Source organism: Schistocerca gregaria, chromosome 3, assembly GCF_023897955.1.
Source record: "Schistocerca gregaria isolate iqSchGreg1 chromosome 3, iqSchGreg1.2, whole genome shotgun sequence".
Taxonomy (NCBI): Eukaryota; Metazoa; Arthropoda; class Insecta; order Orthoptera; family Acrididae; genus Schistocerca; species Schistocerca gregaria.
In genome coordinates, this window is record NC_064922.1 from 916314629 (window position 1) to 916338144 (window position 23516).

A 23516-nucleotide genomic window follows, 5' to 3' on the forward strand; every position below is an offset into this window, starting at 1 on the left:
GACCAAAAATAATTAATCTATTTTTTATTCAGCCGTAAGAGACGACATCGGATACTTCGATTTGTGAATCATTTGGAAGCAATACATGATTTTAATTGATATCTAAAGAGAGCAAAGAAAAGTAAATCCAATGTAAATTTTAGGCAGTACATCGTATGATTTAGACATTGTGGCATGCTCGTTGTGTTTGTAGAATTTTATGGGTAACTACAAATTAACTAATACCATCTTTCAGAATAGTATTAGGAACAGACTGCTGAGTTCAAGAACGATCAGACTTCAGCATACAACGAAGGCCAAATATAGGAATTTAAATTCTAGAGTAACCTTGTGATTCCTGGGGTCTGTCTATTTCGATCATAGTCACTACACAATTCACGATTAATAAAAATGTTTTAATTCTAATTGTTGTGTTCGTAAGAACAGAAAGGACTTAAAGACACGAGAGCGACCATGGATTTATTGTTTATTACTTATTTGTGAATTTGTCAGACGTAGATACATAGGATATATTTTCATATTTACTACATATGTTGTGCCGTCAATAATTCGGCATTGGTCATCAAAAAGCAAAGAAGTTTGTCATCCTACAGGTCTCAGTTCGTTACAAATTTTCGGTTTTTTCATGTTTATTTAGTTATTTATTCGGTAGCAATACTACTGTAGTTGTAAACCTGAACAACAGGTGACAGCTAAGTACTCAAATAGCAGTGTTGGTGGGCACACTGGCCTTCGTTTGAATATGATTGCACCAATTTCACGTTATGCTTACGTATCAATGCATATTCGCAATGTTTTTTGTCAAGCGCCTTGTTTGTTCTGAGGTACACTCGATGAATGATTAAATACTGAAATACTGTGATTTTCTCTCCTCTTGAAAGAGCGTTCTCTTTGGGGGATGAGTCGCTGCCGTAGAGGAGTTCTTCATAGAATCGGTACACTTGGCGACTAAGTGTAAGCAGCTGAGACCGCATGGTAATAATCAGACTTTACTGTTCGAAGTTCTGGTAGAAATTTCTTTTCATCAATTTCTTTAGATTCAAGAAAACAGCATTGTAATATTGATTTTTACATTCTACGGATTCGGCTTTTTGGCCTTTTCGCGTTGCTCACTATCTCAGAGGTTCACACTGAGAACACTGTGTCTGATCCAAAGTCAGTTCATTCTAAAATGTCAGCACATCTTTGGTCAACTGAGCACAAATGTCGATGCATTACTCCACTGTCACGACTTCTCAGCGCCTCGCCGTGCATGCATTACATCAGGTATTTCATTGTTCCTAATCATGGATAGATATCATATCAGTTTTTGATTTTTACAATGGCTCCTAAAAGAGGTGTCCAGAACAACAGCTATGTGATGTACATGTTTTTGCCTCATATTCCAACTTTCATGCGCTGCGACTTATACAATTGCACAATTGTGACGTCTTCAACGCCTTCCTTGCCGTCACGGAATTAACCCTGTCACTGCCTACTATTCACACATAAACTATCGCACACAATTTTCACTAGTTTGTCTGGTTCTTTGGAAGGATTTCCCACTGCCATGGAAAGGTGGCTTAGTTTTCGAAGTCCCGTCGTCGTCATGGTTCAACTGAGACCTATTACAAGGTCTAGTCGGACAATACTGGGAAAGAAATTTATAAATGACATCCCTGCCAGCAAACGTTGAGGAAACTATGAAACCCTTAAATCTGAAAGGCTGAGCGGGTATTGAAACTCTACTTCTCTTCTATTACACTTCAGCACATGGCATTACCACTTCGTAGTTGCTGACAAGTGCCAGAAAATTACATATAAGGTCTTGGACTTGATAGAGAGATGCAAGTACTTTCCAATTATAGTTGGTCAAAGGTGGAACTTCCATTCACGTAAGAAAATTACACAAAATTGTCGTACTTCCTACAGTAGCAGATATTAACTTTTCTTTTATCGTTACATCTAGCTGAAACAAAGTAAATCATTCTGAGGTTTTAAAACGTTATGTGACGTAATTACAATGCAGACGAACTGACGGCACTTCTATAAGAACGATGTCGTTTCCCAATGTTAATATCATAAATAACTGCTTGTCAAGGTTGAGTTACTCCGGTGCCATGCACAGTCTATTAATATAAAGACACAGACCCAACAGTCATGAGTCACATACTAACTTCATCCGCTTAGTTGGTCGCGTACCGAAACCACTATAGTATGCCGTCCAACATCTTTCACGATCGCCACCAAATAATGATGACTTCTGCATCACTGTCTATACAGCAAAATCAAAAATAAATTTACAGCCCAACCTGAAAATTCGCAATTAATTTTAACCTGAATCAATCTGGCTACCCATCTATAGCCTATATTTTCTGAGAGATGTCGTAAGCAGTCGATCATTTTAACTTCAATGGTGAATAACTATTGAAAGGGTACAGTACCGCCCGACATTGAAAATAGGTACCACATTCTTCGTTATTCTTGTCAGTACAACATATTTTTTCTAATAATAACTCAATTTCAATTAATACAGCGAAGCCTGATACCAGTGTGGGAAAGAATGATAATTTATTTATGAAATTGATCACATGTGCACTCCCACAAAATAAATCCCTACATCCATTTTGGTGAGATCTGTGAAATGAATGAATGTATGATCGTCTGCTAACCGCAGATAGTGAATGTGAATATATGATCATCTTTGAGACGATATTTTGGTTACCTTTGGTGGAACCAAAGAGATGAAATTTACCGGAGCTTTGAGCGCCTGAAATGTCGCTGACCAATGGGTAGCATGGTCTTTCCCACCTCGACGAAGGTGCGTGATAGCTGCGAGATGACCTGAAGAACGGCCATGTTTCAGCACTCTGCCGCTGAATCTAGTGTTGGTAAGACTTGTCTTAGGTGTGGTCCGTAAAGACAAAAGAGTGGAGACATGGTATGCATGTGAAATACTTAAGAGTAGTTTGGAATAATAATTTCTCTATTGCAGGAACTTTTGTGGGGAGAATTAAATGTCAGGCAGGTAATATTAAGGGTATCGTAGTAATCTTCGGAAGTGACCAACGGTCACAATGAAACCACGTGCAGCAATAAGTTGAAATACTTCCGAGTGCTTAAGTTAAGCTGAACTACTAGCGTGTGTACTATAAGTTGGAAATATTTAAGAAATTGCGTATGAAGGACTTGAAATTAGAGGCGAGTACTTCCACGTGGTGAGTACTGTGTGAGTCTCAATCTGTGTATGAGACAAAGGATAAAGAGAAGTACTCGTCCATAGTATCAGTTGAGGACTCGCGTGTGTGATGAATATGTTCTTAATATTACTTTGCGTGTTATGTTTCAGTGTGACTCTTGATTCAAACTATAATCCTCTGAGAGGGAAGCAAGGTGAGTCAGCCGTCTATCCAGCAACGCCACATGGTTTACATTGCACAGGAAGACGTGCATATATCCTCCAGAGTTCGTAGTAGGAAAGAAAAGTTACGAAGCGGGGCAGTGTCTTGTGAAACTTGGATAAATACTGATTGAAGTGGGAAAGCTGAAAGTGATGTGATTATAACGTTGTGACTATTCTTCGTATTGTATGTTGCTAGTGTGATGTATTTCATGAAATTTAAGGATGTGTGGTTGGCATGGGAGAGTAACAAGATAGTTTCAGAGGCAGTGAGTTATGCATGTTCCTTTTTGTACCGCTCGATCTGGAGGAAATTTTCGTGGTGATGGGTGTGAGAGTCGAAGTGTGACATATAGCAAAAGACCCACCATCCTACCCAGAAAGTGCACTGTAGCGTTAAATAATTACGAGACCATAAGGTGGAGAATCACCAATGTAAAGCCATGCCCACTGGGCAGAATATCTCATGTGTTATTGTTGTAGGTTATAGAATTTGTGTGTTTAGGTTGTAGAATTTATCGGAATAAATAAGATAGTGAAAAGAAAAGATTGGTGGCCTTTTCACTCGAACAGTATGTTGTCATGATACCCAGAATTTATAATGTGTGCGCCATTCATATTCAGTGCGAAGGCCACGTGTTGATCAAAGCCGTTAAATAAGAAAGTAAATGTGGTATTGCCAGTGCGTAGTGAACAGTCAGAGTTGTGTAAATTACTAATAGTCTGATGAGCGTTTGCGTTGCGTAATATTCAAAGAGGAGAATAACTTTTAACTTAATTGTGAGTACTAGAGTTCATGTTACTTAATAAATAAGAAAGAGTCCACTCGCTTGGCAGACCAGTCATCTTGGAGGCCTGACTGCTTGATGCCACAGTATGAGCAAGGCATGTGGGTGCCTCTCACTATACCAAAGAAAACAAGAAGTCAGTTTACCTAAAGCTACGCAGAAGCTCGCTGTTATCACGTTTACTCTTATCTTCTTCCTTAAACTGTCACACTGATTCTACATGTCTCATTCCAATCATACTGCCGGAAACATTGAATAACATATATTTCTTGCCTCTATGCAATGCCTGTCACTAACCCTTTTTTTACCACTGCAAGGTAACTGTGTAAGCTGACTTTCATTTTTGATTTCGTGATGCCGCTTGATTATCGCATATAAGTTGTGCAGACGGTTTTTTCGTGTCTGCTCATTTGTAAAGAGGTGCGAATATACAGCTATTTTTTGTGTGATCCAGAACCCTCTCCATGTCCTCTCCTTTTCAGCAGATAAAGTCTGCGAAGCGTGAATCAGGGAGCACGTGTGGCTAAATCGGCCATTCAGGGAAGCAGATACAGATTTGTGTATTCTGAGCTGTCTAGTACCAGAGAGGTCTGACAACGTGCTTGTTTTATTTGGGTCAAAGCGTTACGCTCGTTTTTCGCTATGGAACAGGTATAAACTTGCGTATTCAAATACAGAGATATGTAAACAGGCAGAATACGACGCTGCGGTCGGCAGCGCCTACATAAGACAAGTGTCTGGTGCAATTGTTAGATCGGTTCAACGCAGAATCTGAGAGGCAAGGAATAATTAGGAAACAGCGACAAATAAGTAAGTTCCTCGGGTATAACTGATAACACTGACGCAATGTTGTCACTGGACAATAAGTAGAGACGGGACTCTTCAAACCCAAAAAAATTTCTAGCATTTTGAAACTGACATGTAACAGTCATCACTCTTAATTCGAATCGTGTCTTATAAACCGCAGTACAGAATTTTCATGCTGATTGTATGACACTGCTGAGACGAATGAACATGTATGGATGAGTTCTTGCTCCGACTTTCCCATATATCCTATCCGTTATCGTCGTTTTTACGAGTTACTCTGTACTCCGCAGTCGGCGCAGTAATAACATGTTGCTTGCCTTATGCTAAAGGTGGCCTTCGTTGTAGGACTGTGGAAGAATCTGTAGAGACTTATGGGTTGTAAAGTTACGGAATGACAGCAACATTCTAAAGTAGTCTGCAGAAAATTCCGCGTCTCCCATTAAAGAATGTGGGTGTGTCAGAGAACAGCTTTCACTGCACGACATTTACTCGCAAAAGAACAGAAAATGGCTGACTGTGCGTCTCAAACATAACAAAAAGTTCGCAGGAACTATTTCTAACTATCTCACATGTAGAAAGTCGGTATAATAGCGCTGTGTCACTGTTTTTATAAGAATTTTCTTTGCTGTCGGGGAGTTCGTTACGAAATTATTTATTTCACACACTCCACAACGTTTCGTGTAGCTCACGTAAGCTATTGTCACCAAGAACATTTTTTGAACGAAATTACTGAAAATTTGTTCTTATATTGCTTATATTGTGACTGAATGATATTTGCAAACATAAATTTTGTCTCTTATACGCCTCATTTAGAGACAAATGAATGAGAAATCGATCTACTAATACTGATAAATCTCGAAAATAGAGAGACTGTATATTTCCATTCACTCATTTTCTGCCCTCAACAGAATAAATCTGCTACGGCTGGGCATTATATTTCCATGGACCAATCTGTCAGATATGGTAACATTCAGAACCTTGGCACAGCGCCATCTTGCTTGGCTTAGGTTATCTTACGTTTTCCTATTATTTGTCTCTTTCTTCTCCGATCTGTGATTGGAGGAGGGGTTGTAATTCAGTCTAGTTCATCAGCATGTGGTGAGTGGGGCAAATGCGTTCTCAGTTCGAAATATTTCGGAGGTTATTTCCTGTTACTACTCTCTCCTGTTGTCCTAAGGAATCAGGTGATTCCAAATAATATTTTTAAACTGTTGCTGCGACAGCGTAATGGCGGTCAAATACGAGAAGAGAGTCAGGTTTAATTATTTGAGCAATGTTGAAATTTTACTTACATCTGGACTCCTGTATTGAACAGCTATCATTATTAATTTGGTGAATTTTTCGATTATGTGTAAATTTTAAGACAGATTATTGTACAGAGCGCAAGTTGTAAATCTGTCAAAACTGTGAGAATCCTAAAAATATTGCGATGTGTTACTATAGCTGAGAAACAATCAATCGTTTCCACCTTTTCTTATCCTATGGCCCCTGCAAATCCTACGATATTTATAATATACTGATTAGATCAGGCATGTTTCGGAATAGAAGACTAAAACAGAAAAACTAAAGTCAATGCAAAAGTCTTAAGCTAAAAGCTTAACAGACTTATTGCTTTTGATTAGTAGACTACAAATCTAGAATCAAACAATACAAACTGTTTCGTCAGTTTGTACTTGCGTTTAAGATAGTTAATATTAACTGCAACATTATCGTTTAGATTGCACAGGTTACCTTTATCCAAGCGTTTCGACCATTTTTTTTAAAGAAAACGCAAAAATAGGTTAACCAGCGCTCTCGGATAGGGCTTAGTATGTCACTCTCAATAAAAAGTCATTGTGACACATAATAAACTGGTAGTAAAGTTGAAGATAATTTCTAAACAAGGAACCAAATGAAAAGCTTGAACCACACGTGTAAGTAGGCTGTTTAGGTTTTTTTATTGGTAACACCACATAGAGGTCTGTATGAAAAATCACTGGCTGTGCTGTGTTCAGTCAGTGGCTGGTTGGCACTGTTGTAATACTCGCCATTGTAGTGTTGGGCAGCTGGATGTTACCAGCGCATAGCGTTGCGCAGTTGGAGGTGAGCCGTCAGCAGTCGTGGATGTGGGGAGAGAGATGGCGGAGTTTTGAAATTTGTAAGAATGGATGTCATGAACTGCTATATATATTATGACTATTAAGGTAAATACATTGTTTTTTCGCTATTAAAATCTTTCATTTGCTGACTATACCTATCACTAGTTAGTGCCTTCAGTAGTTTGAATCTTTTATTTAGCTGACAGTAGTGGCGCTCGCTGTATTGCAGTAGTTCGAGTAACCAAGATTTTTGGTGAGGTAAGTGATTTGTGAAAGGTATAGGTTAATGTTAGTCAGGGCCATTCTTTTGTAGGGATTATTGAAAGTCAGATTGCGTTGCGCTAAAAAAATATTGTGTGTCAGTTTAAGCACAGTTTTGTATAATTTTTCAAAGGGGACATTTCACACGATGAGAGCTGACACATTTTAATTTACATATAGGGTACACCTGGAGGCGGTACACATGTTTTGGAAACAGGGTAGTGGTTTCTTTTTTGGTGATAAATAAGTTTTACAGCTGTTGCAGATTTTGTCATCCACTGGGAACAATAGTTGCGGATGTCCCGTTAACAGAAAAGTGTGAATTTAGGTTATTATCTAAAGCAACGGATCAGATGTAGATGGCGAACTTATAATCGATAGTAAACTGACAAAAACACAGGGGAATTCAACATAATTTTGTGACAACATTACCAAACAATGCTTAGCTGTGAACAGATCTCGTCACCATGTGATAGTGTCCACTGTCTGATCTCACACGCAGTGACATGTCCTGGCATGACCAGGGGTTTCTCCATCTCCGTCGTCAGACTTCCTTCGTCCATTTAGTCTCTCAAAGGACGCAGAGAATGATTTCTGTCTTTTCTGTGCTCGCTTTGCTCAATTTTATTTTTAATCCAATGTGAATAAGGGAACTATAAATTCTGAAGTAAGACGTAGTACTTCGATTTCATAAAATGCAGTAGCATTAAGAGTGACTGAAGATTGTGGATTATCCCTACTCATTTAATTAGGTGCCTTGCACATCGTAAATATTGCCGTGATCAATCTTGAAATACCATTGTTCGATCGTGAACCTCGTCCGACGCGTCAGCCAAAGATAGGGCTTTCGTGTTTTATTTCTACGTATTATGCGACGTTCAAATGTGTGAGAAATTTTATGGGACTTAACAGCTAAGGTCATCAGTCCCTAAGCTTACACACTACTTAACCTAAATTATCCTAAGGACAAACACACATACACCCATGCCCGAGGGAGGACTCGAACCTCCGCCGGGACCAGCCGCACAGTCCGTGACTGCAGCGCGTGAGACCGCTCGGCTAATCCCGCGCGTCTACTATTAAGTGGTTTAACGTCAAAGACGTAGGTGTATAGTCACATACTTCAAGTGTCAGACACATACTTGCTCAATAGAAGGTGCAGGCCCACCGATGATTATGTCATCCAAACTGGTGACTGGCGTAGGAAAAGTACACAACGATGACAGAGAACAAAAATTCTGCTAATAGAAAAATTTGACGTGCAAAAGGCTTTCATGGGTCGACTAAATGGAACCTCTAATCCAGTTTATGACGTTCTCTAAGAATTGTGTTTCAATCGATTCCTGTAGCACCTTAATGAACGCACACATACAGGGTGAATCAACGGCTCCTACCGTTGTCGTTTTATGCAGCTCGCAGTGTTATAGTTTGCCTTCACGAAGAACGAGCGGAATTTCATTTTCTCTCTCTCGCTACGTGGCAACAATTGATCCGGCGTTTACTAAGAATGAAGAAATAAAAATCAGGAAGGAGCATTTTCTACAACAGAATAATATTGCACATTACACTTAGGCGATAAAAGTAATGAGATTCCTCCTAATATCGTGTCGAACGTCCTTTTTCACGGTGTCGTACAGAGCTCGACGTGGCATGGATTGAACAAGTTGTTGGAAGTCCCCTGCACAAATACTGAACCGTGCTGCCTCTAACGTCGACCATAATTGCGAAAATGCTGCAGGTGCAAGAACTGATCTCTCCACTATATCCCATAAATGTTCTATGGGATTCATGTAGGACTTCCTTTGGGGCCAAATCATTCTGTCGAGTTGTACTGAATGTTCTTCCCACCAGTTGTGAACAATTGTGGCCCGGTGACGTGGTGCATTGTCTTCCGTAAAAATTTCATCGTTTTTGGAAACATGAAGGCCATGAGTGGTTGTAAATTGTCTCCAGGTAGACGAACATAGCCATTTGCAGTCAATAACAGGCTCATTTGGGCCAAAGGACTCAGTACGTTCCATGTAATCATAGTTCACACGGTTATTGAGCCACAATCAGCTTGCATAGTGCCATGCTCGTAATCTGGCTCCATGGCTTCGTGGGGTTTACGTCACACTCGAATCCTACCCACAGCTCTTACCAACTGAAATCGGGACTAGTCTGACCACGCCACGGTTTTCGAGACGTCTAGGGTCCAATCGATATGGTCACGAGCTCAGAATAGGCACTACAGGCCACGTCGTGCCTTAGCTAAGACACTTAAGTCAACATTCTGCTGCCATAATCTATTAACGCCAAATTCCTTCTTATTGACGAACGGATACGTTTGTCGTACGTCCCACATTGATTTCCGTCGTTGTTTCACCAAGAGTTGCTTGTCTACCAGCATTGACAACTCTATGCAAACGCTGCTGCTCTTGGTCGTTATGTGAAGGCCCTTATCACTGCAGATCTATAGGTATTGAATTTCCTAATGTTTCAAAAATGGAACGTCCCATGCGTCTAGCGGCAACTACCGTTCCGTTTTTGAAGTCTATTAATTCCCGTAGTGCGACCATAATCACGTTGTAAACCTCATTAAATGAATTATCTGAATGCAAATGACAGCTATGCTAATGCACCGTCCTTGTGCACGTAATATTACCGCCATCTGTATATGTGCATATGGCTATCCGATGACTTCGGTCACTTGTAGGTATATTGTCCAACGAGAGTAAAAAGACAACAAAATCTAAAAATCTGGAAAGTTCAAGCATTACTCATAAATAATTCTTACTACACATTCAAGGCTTAATTAGATAACAAAAAATTAGCGAACGTTCAAAAATTAACACTAACCGTAAACAACAGTCTTTCTACGGTAAACTGTTATAGTTTAATGTTGTTACTGTAATATCCTATACCATGGATCTGTGATGAGCTCAACATCTCATTTGCTATGGTGAGGTGCTTAATCAGATTTTTCAGACGGCTCGAGGTATAACATAACAGAACTCTACGGTGTATGTAAGGTTTTACTGTGACATGTGTATCTACTGTACTGCTGTTGGTGGAAACAAGACACCGAATCCTAAAGTCATTACTGACATAAAGAATGTAGATAATTACGGACCGATCGCTATCATCGCATGAGTGTTCGCTACTACGTACAACAGGAATCAAAATGTAAAAAATCAAAATAAATTAAATCCCACTGCAGTTACTCGTAATTCTGTAGGCGATAATTTAGTCTCAACGAATTTTGATTACAGAATGAGATAGCTGCCAGCACGGAAACAAGAAAAACATTAAATTTAGTAAATAACTTTCAAATCACGCTAATATCGTGAGGCAAAGGCAAAACAGTAGTTTCACAAAACGCACATGTGTTAGCTTACATCTAAAAGACGCACCATGAACACAAAAAACAGTAATTTTTAGTGTAGTGATGTTGCCATAATGATCACCAGTCATAATTGATTACCAACACTTCATGGAAATTGTACAACATTCCACGAACCATGGACCTTGCCGTTGGTGAGGAGGCTTGCGTGCCTCAACGATACAGATAGCCGTACCGTAGGTGCAACCACAACGAAGGGGTATCTGTTCAGAGGCCAGACAAACGTATGGTTCCTGAAGAGGGGCAGCAGCCTTTTCCGTCGTTGCAGGGGCAACAGTCTGGATGGTTGACTGATCTGGCCTTATAACAATAACCTAAACGGCCTTGCTGTGCTTGTACTTCGAACGGAAGAAAGCAAGGGGAAACTACAGCCGTAATTTTTCCCGAGGGCATGCAGCTTTACTGTATGGTTAAATGATGATGGCGTCCTCTTGGGTAAAATATTGCGGAGGTAAAATAGTCCCCCATTCGGATATCCGGGCGGGGACTACTCAAGAGGACGTCGTTATCAGGTGAAGGAAAACTGGCGATCTACGGATCGGAGCGTGGAATGTCAGATCCCTTAATCGGCAGGTAGGTTAGAAAATTTAAAAAGGGAAATGGCTAGATTAAAGATAGATATAGTGAGAATTAGTGAAGTTCGGTGGCAGGAGGAACAAGACTTTTGCTCAGGTGAATACAGGGTTATAAATACAAAATCAGATACTGGTAATACTGGAGTAGGTTTAATAATGAATAAAAAAAACAGGAGTACAGGTAAGCTACTACAAACAGCATGGTGAACGCATTATTGTGGCCAAAATAGTCACGAAGTCCACGCCTACTACAGTAGTACATGTTTATGTGCCAACTAACTCTACGGATGACGGAGAAATTGAAGAAATGTATGATGAGATAAAAGAAATTATTCAGGCAGTGAAGGGAGACGAAAATTTAATAGTCATGGGTGGCTGTTGGGGAAATGACTGTCTTGAACAGTATCATTGCTGTATCCAGTGATATTTGTTGAAGCTTTCGGATGTGCTATATGGCTTTTATTGCTTCTGCAGATCTTTCTTTGACATGATTACTCAAGGGTGACCAGGTGGTTTGCAGGGTGACTCCAAGATACTTGAATTTTTGCGCTACCTCTAAAAGTTTATTGTGCAGGGTCATTGTATTTCTGGGAGCGTGTTTCCCTCCTTTCCTAAAAGTCATTTGCCTGGATTTGCTGTGGTTTTTGCAATTGATTTCTTTTCGCCCAGGATGTGAGCCTTTTGAGGACTGCTTGGAGTTCTTCTGCATTTTCTGAGCCTATTGCCATTTCGTCTGCATAGAGAATAAGTGATGCTGAGGTGTCTCTGATTACGTCTATAATGTCTGCGGTCACGATGTTGAATAACGTTGTGCTAGTTGGATATCTTTGAAGAACTCCGTTTGTCGGGATTACGTTCGTGGATGTTGCTATGCTGTCTGATTTTTGGATGTTGTTGTATCTGAAGATGTGTGAGAGTGTGATTGCCAACGGGTGTGTGTCTACTATCAGATGATTGAGTCTCTGGACTAGTGTCGTTCTGTCGATGAGATCAAAGGCTTTGCAGTAGTCCACGAAGACTGCAAAATATTTCTTTCTTGGATGTCTGAGTGCATCTTGTGCTTGCTCCATTAGGCATGTAGCGTGCTTTTTCATTTTCGGAAGCCGAATTGATTGTCTGGTGTTTCTATCATTTTTGTGAGTCTGTTTGTTAAGATTTTCATGAATATCTTGAAGGATGTATTTACGAGTGCTATACCTCGGTATGAGTCAGGATACCAGGTGTCTCCTTTACCTTCGAACATCGGCTTGATTGATGATGACCTCCACTGCTCTGCTATTTTCCCGGAGTGGATGCATTCGTTGAATAGTTCTACCCAGTAGTTTAGCATGGCATGAAGTGATTCCTGGGGCGAGTTTGTAACTTTCTTGTCAAAAGTAATGGAAAATAGTATGTAATTTATTTGCGCCTTTTACTGTTTCCCAAACTGTGCCCTTTGTTAAAATATATGCAGTCTTTGGCTGAAATGATTGTTACATTTGGTCGTTATTTGACGTTAAAGATTTACTGTTTATGAACTTCTCTACAAGAGACCCTGTTTCGTTTTAAAACTGTTGTTGGTATCAAAACTGTTGTTTCCCATTTAATTCTTACTTAATGTGAATGTTGCTGAACTCAGAAATAATTTGAATATACCGTTTATTTAATGGTAATGAAGTTTGTCCAATTTTGAATGATGTGTACGTAAAACCCTGGTACAGTCCTTTCACGTGTTTTATCTTGGTTAAGCCACACTCCGAAAGATGTTACGTAGATTAACGCACATAATATCATCATTACAACATACGACATAAGATTATAAAACTACTTTGATTACATGAAAGCAAGCATGCTTTTGACATAGTATATGGGTTTAACTTTAGATCAGTTTTAATTTGAACATAACTATCTGCAGCAGTAGTTCAATACTGCATGAGTAGTTATAGTGACAACTGCACTATATGATAATAAAGAGTCGATTGAAATGGAACTGTAAATTTAGTTACATTTGTCTGTTCTGACTATTTCTTTCAATTGTGACTCTCTCGGAATTTATGATGAAATGATAGGACCTGCTGATGGTTAACGACTCAGGTCAAAGAAGTTTCTCTCGACAGGTTTGTTCTTTGACTACACACACTGTAATGTCTAAAACGTTGCTTAGACCTTGGCACGCCTGTTACACAACTACAAAAGACTGACTGGATATCACTTTGCGATGCGTTGCTTGTGGTGCGAAGTAGTATTTATTGTGAGATCCATTATTGGCAGCCGGCCGTGGTGGCCAAGCGGTTCTAGGCGCTTTAGCCTGGAACCGCACGACCGCTACGGTCGCAGATTCGAATCCTGCCTCGGGCATGGATGTGTGATGTCCTTAGGTTAGTTAGGTTTAAGTAGTTCTAAGTTCTAGGGGACTGATGACCGCAGATGTTAAGTCGCATAGTGATCAGAACCATTTGAACTATTATTAGCAACAGGCTCAACAGGCTCTTCTCGATTAGCGAGCAGTTTGAACATCTTGGCACCACGCAATTTCTTCAATAATTCCAAATTCCTCTTGCGACCCTATAATACGCCCATATACTTGTTCAGCCACTTATAATTTGCCTGGTCACATTTTACAACAACATTTCCCACACAAAACACTCTGGCATTTGAGCAACGGCACATACTCCTGTTACTCGCCCCAGATGCTTCGCAATTGCTTCTCTGTTATGCACCTCAACTACTGTACGCGCTTGCGCAAACGTTATTGTTACACGGAAGATATTGTCTCTGTTTTATACGAGAAACTTCCCTGATCTGGTCAGCATGTCTACTATAATGAAGCGACATAGAGAATTCTTACATGTGCTGTCAACATACATTTGCCTAAACACCAATTGCTAACAAACTTCCTGTATGCATGTGTTTACAGAAAATGGTGACAGATTCGAGAAATCATGTAGCTGAAAAATACCTGAGGCACTGAGATGTTGTGCTACAACGTGGACATCGAGAGGAACTCAGTAGAAAAAAAGCGGAAGTATCATCAAGATCCTGATGCCAACCGAATTTGTTCAAATGGTTCAAATGGCTCTGAGCACTATGCGACTTAACTACTGAGGTCATCAGTGGCCTAAAACTTAGAACAAATTAAACCTAACTAACCTAAGGACATCACACACATCCATGCCCGAGGCAGGCTTCGAACCCGCGACCGTAGCGGTCTCTCGGTTCACGACTGTAGCGCCTAGAACCGCACGGCCACAGCGGCCGGCAACCGAATTTGTCTCTGTCTCTGCCTGTCTGTCTATCTGTCTCTCTCTCTCTCTCTCCCTCTCTCTCTCTCTCTTTCTCTCTCTCTGTGTGTGTGTGTGTGTGTGTGTGTATGTGTGTGTGTGTGTGTGTTTGTGTGTGTGGGTGTGTGTGTGTGGATGGGTGGGTGGGTGGCTTAGTGTGCTGCTCAGAGCAGTTCAGTGCAGTGTGTGTCTGCATGTAGTGTGGCCAGTGATGAGAGATTTGATACATATGAGTAGTACTGAAACACTTTTGATAAGATAGTATGCGGCATCCATTATTTGTTAATAATTTAAAAAGTAATTGTTCTTTCTCAAAATAAGTTGACATGTCTTATATCGTTCTGTAGATGATCTATGTACGAATAAACAAGTAACTATCTCAGTCCTTGTGTGCGTCCAAATCCCGTGTATTTGCACATGCTCCTGAGTGAAGGCCGCGGTCACAGCTGACTATTGTCCAGCGGCAGGAAAGTGCAGCCGGCGCCTCCAGGCGTGGCCTGCGATAGGCTGGAAGGACGCTGGGCCTTTCACCGCCGCCCGTCGTATATATGGGGGTGGACGCGGCACCCGGGCACAGTCCTCAGCTAGTCAGCTCGCGACAGTCCAACAGCCCACCGTACAGCCATGAAGGTCCTGGTGAGTAAGGCGGGGCTACTGTGTTGTGGGCGTGGCCTAGTGCTGCCCGGGTTCATGGGCTCGTAAAAGTGGGAGTACTTTCATTCACTTCAAATTAATAATCAGCATCATGGTGTTACACACCTTACCCTTTACCTTCCAACAGTTGCCTAATCTTGAACCGCACGGTCAGAGTGTTTTTTATTTTTTAAACTGCCATGCAGGACCTACTCTATATTCTGTGTGCTTCCCAACGGCGTTATTGTATCAGTACAAAATTAATGATCAGTCTATGGAAGCGGTAACTTCAGTAAAGTATCTGGGTGTGAATATTCGAAATGATCTCAAATGGAATGATCAGATTACACAAGTAACGGGTAAGGCGAACTCTAGAATGCGGTTTATTGGTAGAATCCTGAAGCGATGCAGTCCTCCAACAAAGGAAATAGCTTACAATACGTTAGTTCGTCCAGTCTTGGAGTATTATTCGTCTGTATGGAACCCTTACTAGTTGGGTTTGATTCAAGAGATTGGGAAGATCCAAAGAAGAGCGTCAAGATTCGTGACTGGTACATTTAGCCATCGCGAGAGCGTTACAAATCTCATAGGAAGTTTGAAGTGGAACACGTTTGCAGATAGACGAAGGGCTAAACAGAATCGGCTGCTCACTAAATCATGAATTCAATCTTCACCGAGGATGTAGAGCATATATTATTACCACCAACTTTCAAATCGCGTAATGATGATCTTTCAAAGATAAGGGAAATAAGAGCTCGTACTGAGGCGTTCAGACAGTCGCTTGTCCCTCCTGCTATCCTCGAGTGGAACAGAGGAGGGGAAATATGACTTTGGCGCGAATTATCCCGTCCGCCACACACCACTTGGTGGCTAGCTGAGTATATATGTAGATATGTAGATGTAGATTCTGTGAAGTTTTGGGGTTGTAGCCGGATGGTTCAAATGACTCTGAGCAGTATGGAACTTAACATTTGAGGTTATCAGTCCCCTAGACTTAGAACTACTTAAACCTAACTAAGGTAAGGACATTACACACATTCATGCCCGAGACAAGATTCGAATCTGCGACCGAAGCAGCAGCGCTATTCCGGAGTGAAGCGCCTAGAACCGCTCGACCACAGCGGCCGTAGCCGGATGAGTTCGGCATTTTGCCACTGTATCTCGAATGACAACAGTTCAGCTGGTTTCAGGTGATTTTTACGCCGGAGGTGGCACGTCCTTAAGTTTATACAGAAAAATCGGCGCGATGGCGCATGTGCTTGGGTTACCGCTACGTAACCGCTGTCTAACAGGTTCAGCGACCTCTGTCGAACAATGCTCCACTTCTGACAAGGAAGCACATGAATTACGCTGATACTGCATTCACACCCTTTGCCGAACTACTAGCCTCACGGAAGCTATAATTCTGAGACGGTTAACGTTTCGTCTGTCTCAAAATATTAAAGAACTAATTGGGTTCCATGCCTTATTCAGTTGAAATCCGCCATCACGCTTAAGAAGGTAGTCTGCCATACGCATTTCCATAAAGCCCTTGATAGTTCAATCTTATAGGGATTGGGTCGCGAGCAAGATTTTCGTACCCACAGGAGATACAAAACTCAACACAGAGTGACTTACTGAGCTGCCAAGGGCGAATGTTGCAATCACGCTCCACGCATCTTTCCTGTACTGTGCTTGAAATCTGACTAATGTACGATTTGCCACCTTTGCATGATAGTTTGTTCATTCCAGTCTTACGCAAACCCAACCAATCATTTACAGAGAAGAGGCGAGCACAGGCCTCTATAGGTGGGCGAAAGTTTGCTTCAACATTGCCTTTATTTATGATTCTGTCTAGTTTATGCTCAAAATATCCCACATATGGGGGGAGCGTTCTGGAATTGAACAACTCCTTCGCCTCATTGTCTTGTGGGTGGTCACTCATTTGAAAATGGCTGAATAGTTGTCCACTGAGAAACCGTTGCAAGCTGACTGCTTCATGCGACTGTATTCCCGATCCATATGAAATACTTATTACGACGGGAAAACTTCAACAATCACTTTATCGAGATGAGTCGCAATCTTCAATTTATCCAGATCTGTGTAACAATAGTTATGTATGTACTAATCAAATTCCCATATTATATTCTTTAAACCACGTCAAGCTGCTAATTGTATAAACCTAAAATATCGAAACTAACGCGTTTCATGTGGGAACAATGTAATTCGGGTCAGAGGATGGCTGTTCACAGACGAAACTAATCATAAAACATAAAAATTTCATTCAGGAAGATCAATATATGTACTTGAAAAGCATGATACAGTAACTCTGCAGTAAATTTTACATAACAATACTGCAGGAAGAAAATATGGGCAGAGACGGAGGTAAATATGGTGAAATCACTATAGGTTTGATCTATCCGGTTAACATAGCTTGTTTGATTAATGGTGTGCTTCTGAGTATTTTGTCTAGTTGTTTCCGTTGTATACATGGTATTTCGACGAACGACCCCATCGTCCTCTTGAAGTGCCGCGTGCTGTGCCGTTATCTGTACTCGCTACCTGGACTCGCAGTGAGAACAGTTAACAGTAAAACTCGCAGAAACTGAAGAGAATGGCTGGTCGGTCGTACAAATATTTTGCATGAAGTGGAAGCAACAATTCGGCAGAGCACCCATAAGGACACCAGTAACACAAAACGTTTTCCCAGCTTTAAACTTGAAAGGATGGAGAAAACAAAAAAAATAGGACGAGTACGTCCCAGAACTGTGACCTTGCCATGCCGTCTCTCCTTAGTGTGAGGGTTCTGTTCCAAGGATATTCTTGCATTTGGGATATATATATATATATGACAAATTTGTAGAGATATTGGAAATGAAGTAGTGACTGAGAGATTTCGTGAATACGAGCATGAATAATTATTAGTGTAATACGATGTATGATCAAAAAATAACGTTCATTTTGTTTTTAAAGAATCTTTATTCATCAACTTTGTCTCCTTCGAAGTAACTCTCTCAATATATAATACACTTGCGCCAGCGCTTTTTCCAATTTTCGAAGAATATCTGTAACTTAGCTTTTGTTATGGTTTCTTCAGCAGTTCTGTTCTTGTCTTATCAGTGGTGGCAAAACGACGTCCTCGGGAATAGATGATGATGATTTGTCGGGCACTGAAGATCGTGGTCATCAATGCCCGTACAGGTTCCAGTATTTCCATTTTCAGTATCGCGACTACCCGAATCATCATGAGATGATGAGGACGGCACTAACAGCCAGTCCCTGGACAGAGAAAATCCCCAAGCCGCTCGGGAATCGAACCCGGGGCTCCGTGGTCCAGAGGCAGCACCGCTATCCACTAGACCACGAACTGCGGTCGCCTCGGGAATAGAAAGAAGTCGCAGGGGCCCGAGGGCGTATAGTGGGCATGCGGGAGGCCGGGTGGACGTACCGCCGAATTGCTAATCACGTGAGGCGTGAGATCTCCACAGTACATCGATGTTGTCGCCAGTGGTCGGCGGAAGGTGCACGTGCCCGTCGACCTGGGACCGGACCGCAGCGACGCACGGATGCACGAAAAGACCATAGGATCCTACGCAGTGCCGTAGGGGACCGCACCGCCACTCCCCAGCAAATTAGGGAAACTGTTGCTCCTGGGGTATCGGCGAGGACCATTCGCAACCGTCTCCATCAAGCTGGGCTACGGTCCCGCACACCGTTAGGCCGTCTTCCGCTCACGCCCTAACATCGTGCAGCCCGCCTCCAGTGGTGTCGCGACAGGCGTGAATGGAGAGACGAATGGAGACGTGTCGTCGTCAGCGATGAGAGTCGCTTCTGCCTTGGTGCCAATGATGGTCGTATGCGTGTTTGGCGCCGTGCAGGTGAGCGCCACAATCAGGACTGCATACGACCGAGGCACACAGGGCCAACACCCGGCATCATGGTGTGGGGAGCGATCTTCCACACTGGCCGTACACCTCTGGTGATCGTCGAGGGGACACTGAATAGTGCATGGTACATCCAAACCGTCATCGAACCCATCGTTCTACCATTCCTAGACCGGCAAGGGAACTTGCTGTTCCAACAGGACAATGCACGTCCGCATGTATCCCGTGCCACCCAACGTGCTCTAGAAGGTGTAAGTCAACTACCCTGGCCAGCAAGATCTCCGGATCTGTCCCCTATTGAGCATGTTTGTGACTGGATGAAGCGTCGTCTCACGCGGTCTGCACGTCCAGCACGAACGCTGGTCCAACTGAGGCGCCAGGTGGAAATGGCATGGCAAGCCGTTCCACAGGACTACATCCAGCATCTCTACGATCGTCTCCATGGGAGAATAGCAGCCTGCATTGCTGCGAAAGGTGGATATACACTGTACTAGTGCCGACATTGTGCATGCTCTGTTGCCTGTGTCTATGTGCCTGTGGTTCTGTCAGTGTGATCATGTGATTTATCTGACCCCAGGAATGTGTAAATAAAGTTTCCCCTTCCTGGGACATTGAATTCACGGTGTTCTTATTTCAATTTCTAGGCGTGTACATCTCGTTTGGTTCTTGAAGAAATGGTAGGAAAATCTGTTTCCATGTAATGACGGCACTGTCGTCCACTCAGGTCATTGTGAGCGCCATCCTGGCCGCCGCCACCGCCGCCCCGACGCCCGGCTACCTGGGCGCCGCCCACGGGCTGTTCGGCGCCGCCCCCGCAGTCGTTGCCGCCCCCGCGGTGGTCGCCGCCCCCGCCGTCCACGCCGGCTACGCCGCTTACGGCCCCGCCCCCGTGGCTGTGGGACCCGGCGGCTACCTGGCCGACACCCACGACGTGGCTGCCGCCAGAGCCGCCCACCTGACCGCCGTCGCCCAGACGCAGGCCCGTGACGCCATCGTCAACGGCGCCGCCGCCCACGCCGCCCTCGCCGCCCCCGCTCTGCTCGGAGCGCACGGACTGGCGTACGGACACGGCCTGGCTTACGGTCACGGCTACCACGGCTGAACTGCGCTCGCAGGCTAACTGTGCTGCACTGTTAGGTTGTTTTCTGTAAATAAAAGCACTACCGCCGACAAGAGTCCTTTTCTTCTTACCTTACTTCCCAATGCATCAGCGATCGCTGGAATGAAAATCTGGAATTTCGCTCTGCTGACTGGAAAACGTACATCAATGACAAAAATACGAATGGTAATATTTTCAATTGTGTGCTGTTCCAGAATATCAAAAAGACAGATAAACTGAAGGATTGCCCATGTAGCTATCATGGATTTTGATGCTCGTTGACTATTTGGTACCGAAAACATGTCTGTAATTTAATGACACTTCCTCATACCAAGTCTGTGAATGATGTCGTGCGCAAGTACTAATAATGGAAAATGGGAGCGTTCCCAAAACCGAGGGCAATCAGAAATACAGCTTCAAATATTGAGAACATATAGCCATTTTCAAGAAGGTAAAAAGCACATTGCTAACACCGTAGAACGAACAGGTAAATCAATGGTAATCCAGAAAATGCTGACTGCTGGAAAGTACACAGTACGAATAATGCACAGTGGTCTCCAGCAAATGTCCTGTAGACATCTACGGATTTTAAGCAGGGGTGCCCAACTTTTACCTTACTTGTATCACATTGAAATAAAACGAATACTTTTGGGCACGTAATATACTTGGTAGTACTAACAAACTGCCGAGGGAATAAAGGGGAAGGAAAGAGAGAGAACGAGAGAGAGGGGTAGAGATTGGTAGAAAGAGAGAGTGAGAGAGAGAGAGAGAGACAGAGAGAGAGAGAGAGAGAGAGAGAGGGAGGAGGGAGGAGGGAGGGAGGGAGTAGTATCGTCTGGTGGAAGCTTCAGATTGAAAATATTCAATTTATCGTAACTTTACATAAACGATTTTCTTTATGGGTCATGTGAGGAGTCCTCTCTTCTTGGGCTGCATCGGTAGTTGCTTTGCGACGAATGTGGCCTATAGGTCGCGGGTTGGATACCCCTGATTTAAAGTGTTTAGCACTGTGAGTATTATTATCAATTCTCTCTTGGATTTCTTGTACGAAATTCAGTTCAGAAAGAATAATGAAGATCATAATCAAAATATCAAGACAAATGACACAATCACTCTTCACTAAAATGTCGCAAGCTTTTAAATGAACGCCCTGGAGCCGGAAACATTAAAGCACACGTGTCTTTTTTTTTCTCTTGTTTTGTATACATCCGATACTTTTGTCGGAAGCGAGATTTTGAACTGCTGTTTAGAACATCTAAATTCAGACTACCTGAATATTCTGTTCACGGTGGTGACGGAGAAGAGCGAAATCTGGTTTTGCAGGTTAGACCGGATCAAGTTATGATTGTGAAGAGGGCTGTAATCAGTTACTGTCAGTTGCACAAAACACACTAACTTTTATTTTCATAAGAACCACTTAATTACACATTGCTTCAAAAGGATCACAATAAAACAATATGGTTGAAGGCCTAGTCATGAAAACTTGAGATACCTCCTGGGCTAAGCCCCAAAACCACGCAAAAAAAGAATGACTGAAGGCCTGAACACAAGTTATAAAAAAATGCCTCTAAAAAATACACGAGGCTGAAGGTCACACATAGGACATTGAACTACTCAGGGCTTAGGGCCTGGATAACAGGAATATCAGATAGAGCAAATTAAAAAAAAATTCGTTTTAAGCAAATGAATCTTCACATTTTAATTTATGATGGCTGAAGGCCTTAACTTAAAAATATCAATTCTCCTCCGCCAGACAAACGGCATCACAACAGAAAGAAAAAATATGAACAAACAACTAAAAGGCTGTCGAACTGAGCTTGGTGCGGTATTTGCTACCTTGGTCCATGTGGTCCATGTCATTATAGACCCTGAAAATTGTCAGCTGAGCTAACCCACCTCGAAATCACCTTCCGCCAGAAAGGTCATAAGGGAAGACTAATATAGGCTCGTTGCACTATCTACCAACCGTGAGGCGAGTCAGTGATGCTGTAACCTCTCCACAATTAAATAATATAAATATTATTCACATTTAGTGTGACCTCCCAACAGAAAAATTCCTAAACCTCCTATGAGTAAAAAAATATAATTAGTTACATCATTCACATTCAGTGTAACCTCCCAACAAAATAATTTTCGGAACCTAGCAGTAATACAATGTGACTGACCTCTCAATTAAATTGCGACTCACTTAAATAACCTTTCAATATTTGAGTGTGAATTTAAACTGGTAAATTTTGGACGTCAGTAGTGGTGCGTCATGGCCCTGAAAATTCATTATGATAAATTGAAAAATCTTACCTCAATTAGGTCGCCGGATAACGCGTACATATCTGCTCCTATAAGAAATATTTCTAGCGCAGCTCAGTGCAATGCTGGCAGATAGATCTGACATGTATAAAAAGAAACAACTGATTTTTCTTTTCAATAATCGGGATGACCAAGGATTGGAAAAATTAGTAAATTCTATAAATTAAAATGGATGATTGTCAAAAGTTACTTTTTATGAGGAAGATTATGTAATTATGTAATAGGCGTATTTAAACTGTTTTAGCATGTAATTATCTGAACTGTTTCTTATTTAAATTGTTTTGTTAATTAAATTGCATTGTGTATTATTGAGAAAGAGCGGGAAACCGCGCATAGATACATTTTGAGAAAGAGCGGGAAACAGCGCGCAGTAATACATCTGTAATGGTAGCAGGGATTGTCTGCACCAAAAACCATTGTTGGCGGCGAGACCGCACTTTTGTAGCATTGAGCGTTGGAAGCGAGCAGTTGCGAGTAAGATGTGAGACGAGGCAGTCGTAGCTAGCGAGACATGAGAGGAGGTCGCTGTAAGCGAGGTATGAATTAACACTTTGAAAGAAGCGGTGTGCTCGCCAGCCACTCGCTATATGTAGCGCAATGCTAGTTTTTAAGAATTTTTGTAAAGAACTATGCCCCTTGTAATTGTTTGTCAAGATCGTTCTCAGAATATAGTTATGTAATTTTGATGGAAAATTAGGTATGTAGCGCAACGCTACTTTTTAAGAATTTTTGTAAAGAACTATACCCCTTGTAATTGTTTGTCAAGATCGTTCTCAGAATATAGTTAACTTCTACCAGATTAAATGCATTAAGAATTTTCTATCCCAAAATCATTCACGTAAATGCTTTACGGAATTTATTGTTATCTTAAAAGAAAAGTCTAAACTGAGCTTCAGCTTTTATCAAATCTAAATTAACTTCAACTTAAAGAATTCCAGTCACAAAGTATTATGAAACTCCACCAGCAGCTTATAATTATGTTAAAGAGAAGTAAGTATATTCATTCCACAGTTTGCTGTAGCAGTCAGATGGCGATCCAGTATAAATAATTAAAGGTAAGAATCAGTCTTAATAATTTCAGGTA

General features: G+C 41.9%; 1 protein-coding gene across 1 annotated transcript; it reads left to right on the forward strand.

The window, feature by feature from the left end:
- Positions 1-15096: 15096 nt before the first annotated feature.
- Positions 15097-20199, forward strand: LOC126355525 (cuticle protein 65-like). The gene is made up of 2 exons (XM_050005869.1): positions 15097-15166; positions 19751-20199. Exons 1-2 carry the CDS (start codon positions 15155-15157, stop codon positions 20126-20128), a joined length of 390 nt encoding a protein of 129 aa, XP_049861826.1. The 5' UTR covers positions 15097-15154; the 3' UTR covers positions 20129-20199.
- The last annotated feature ends 3317 nt before the right edge of the window (positions 20200-23516 follow it).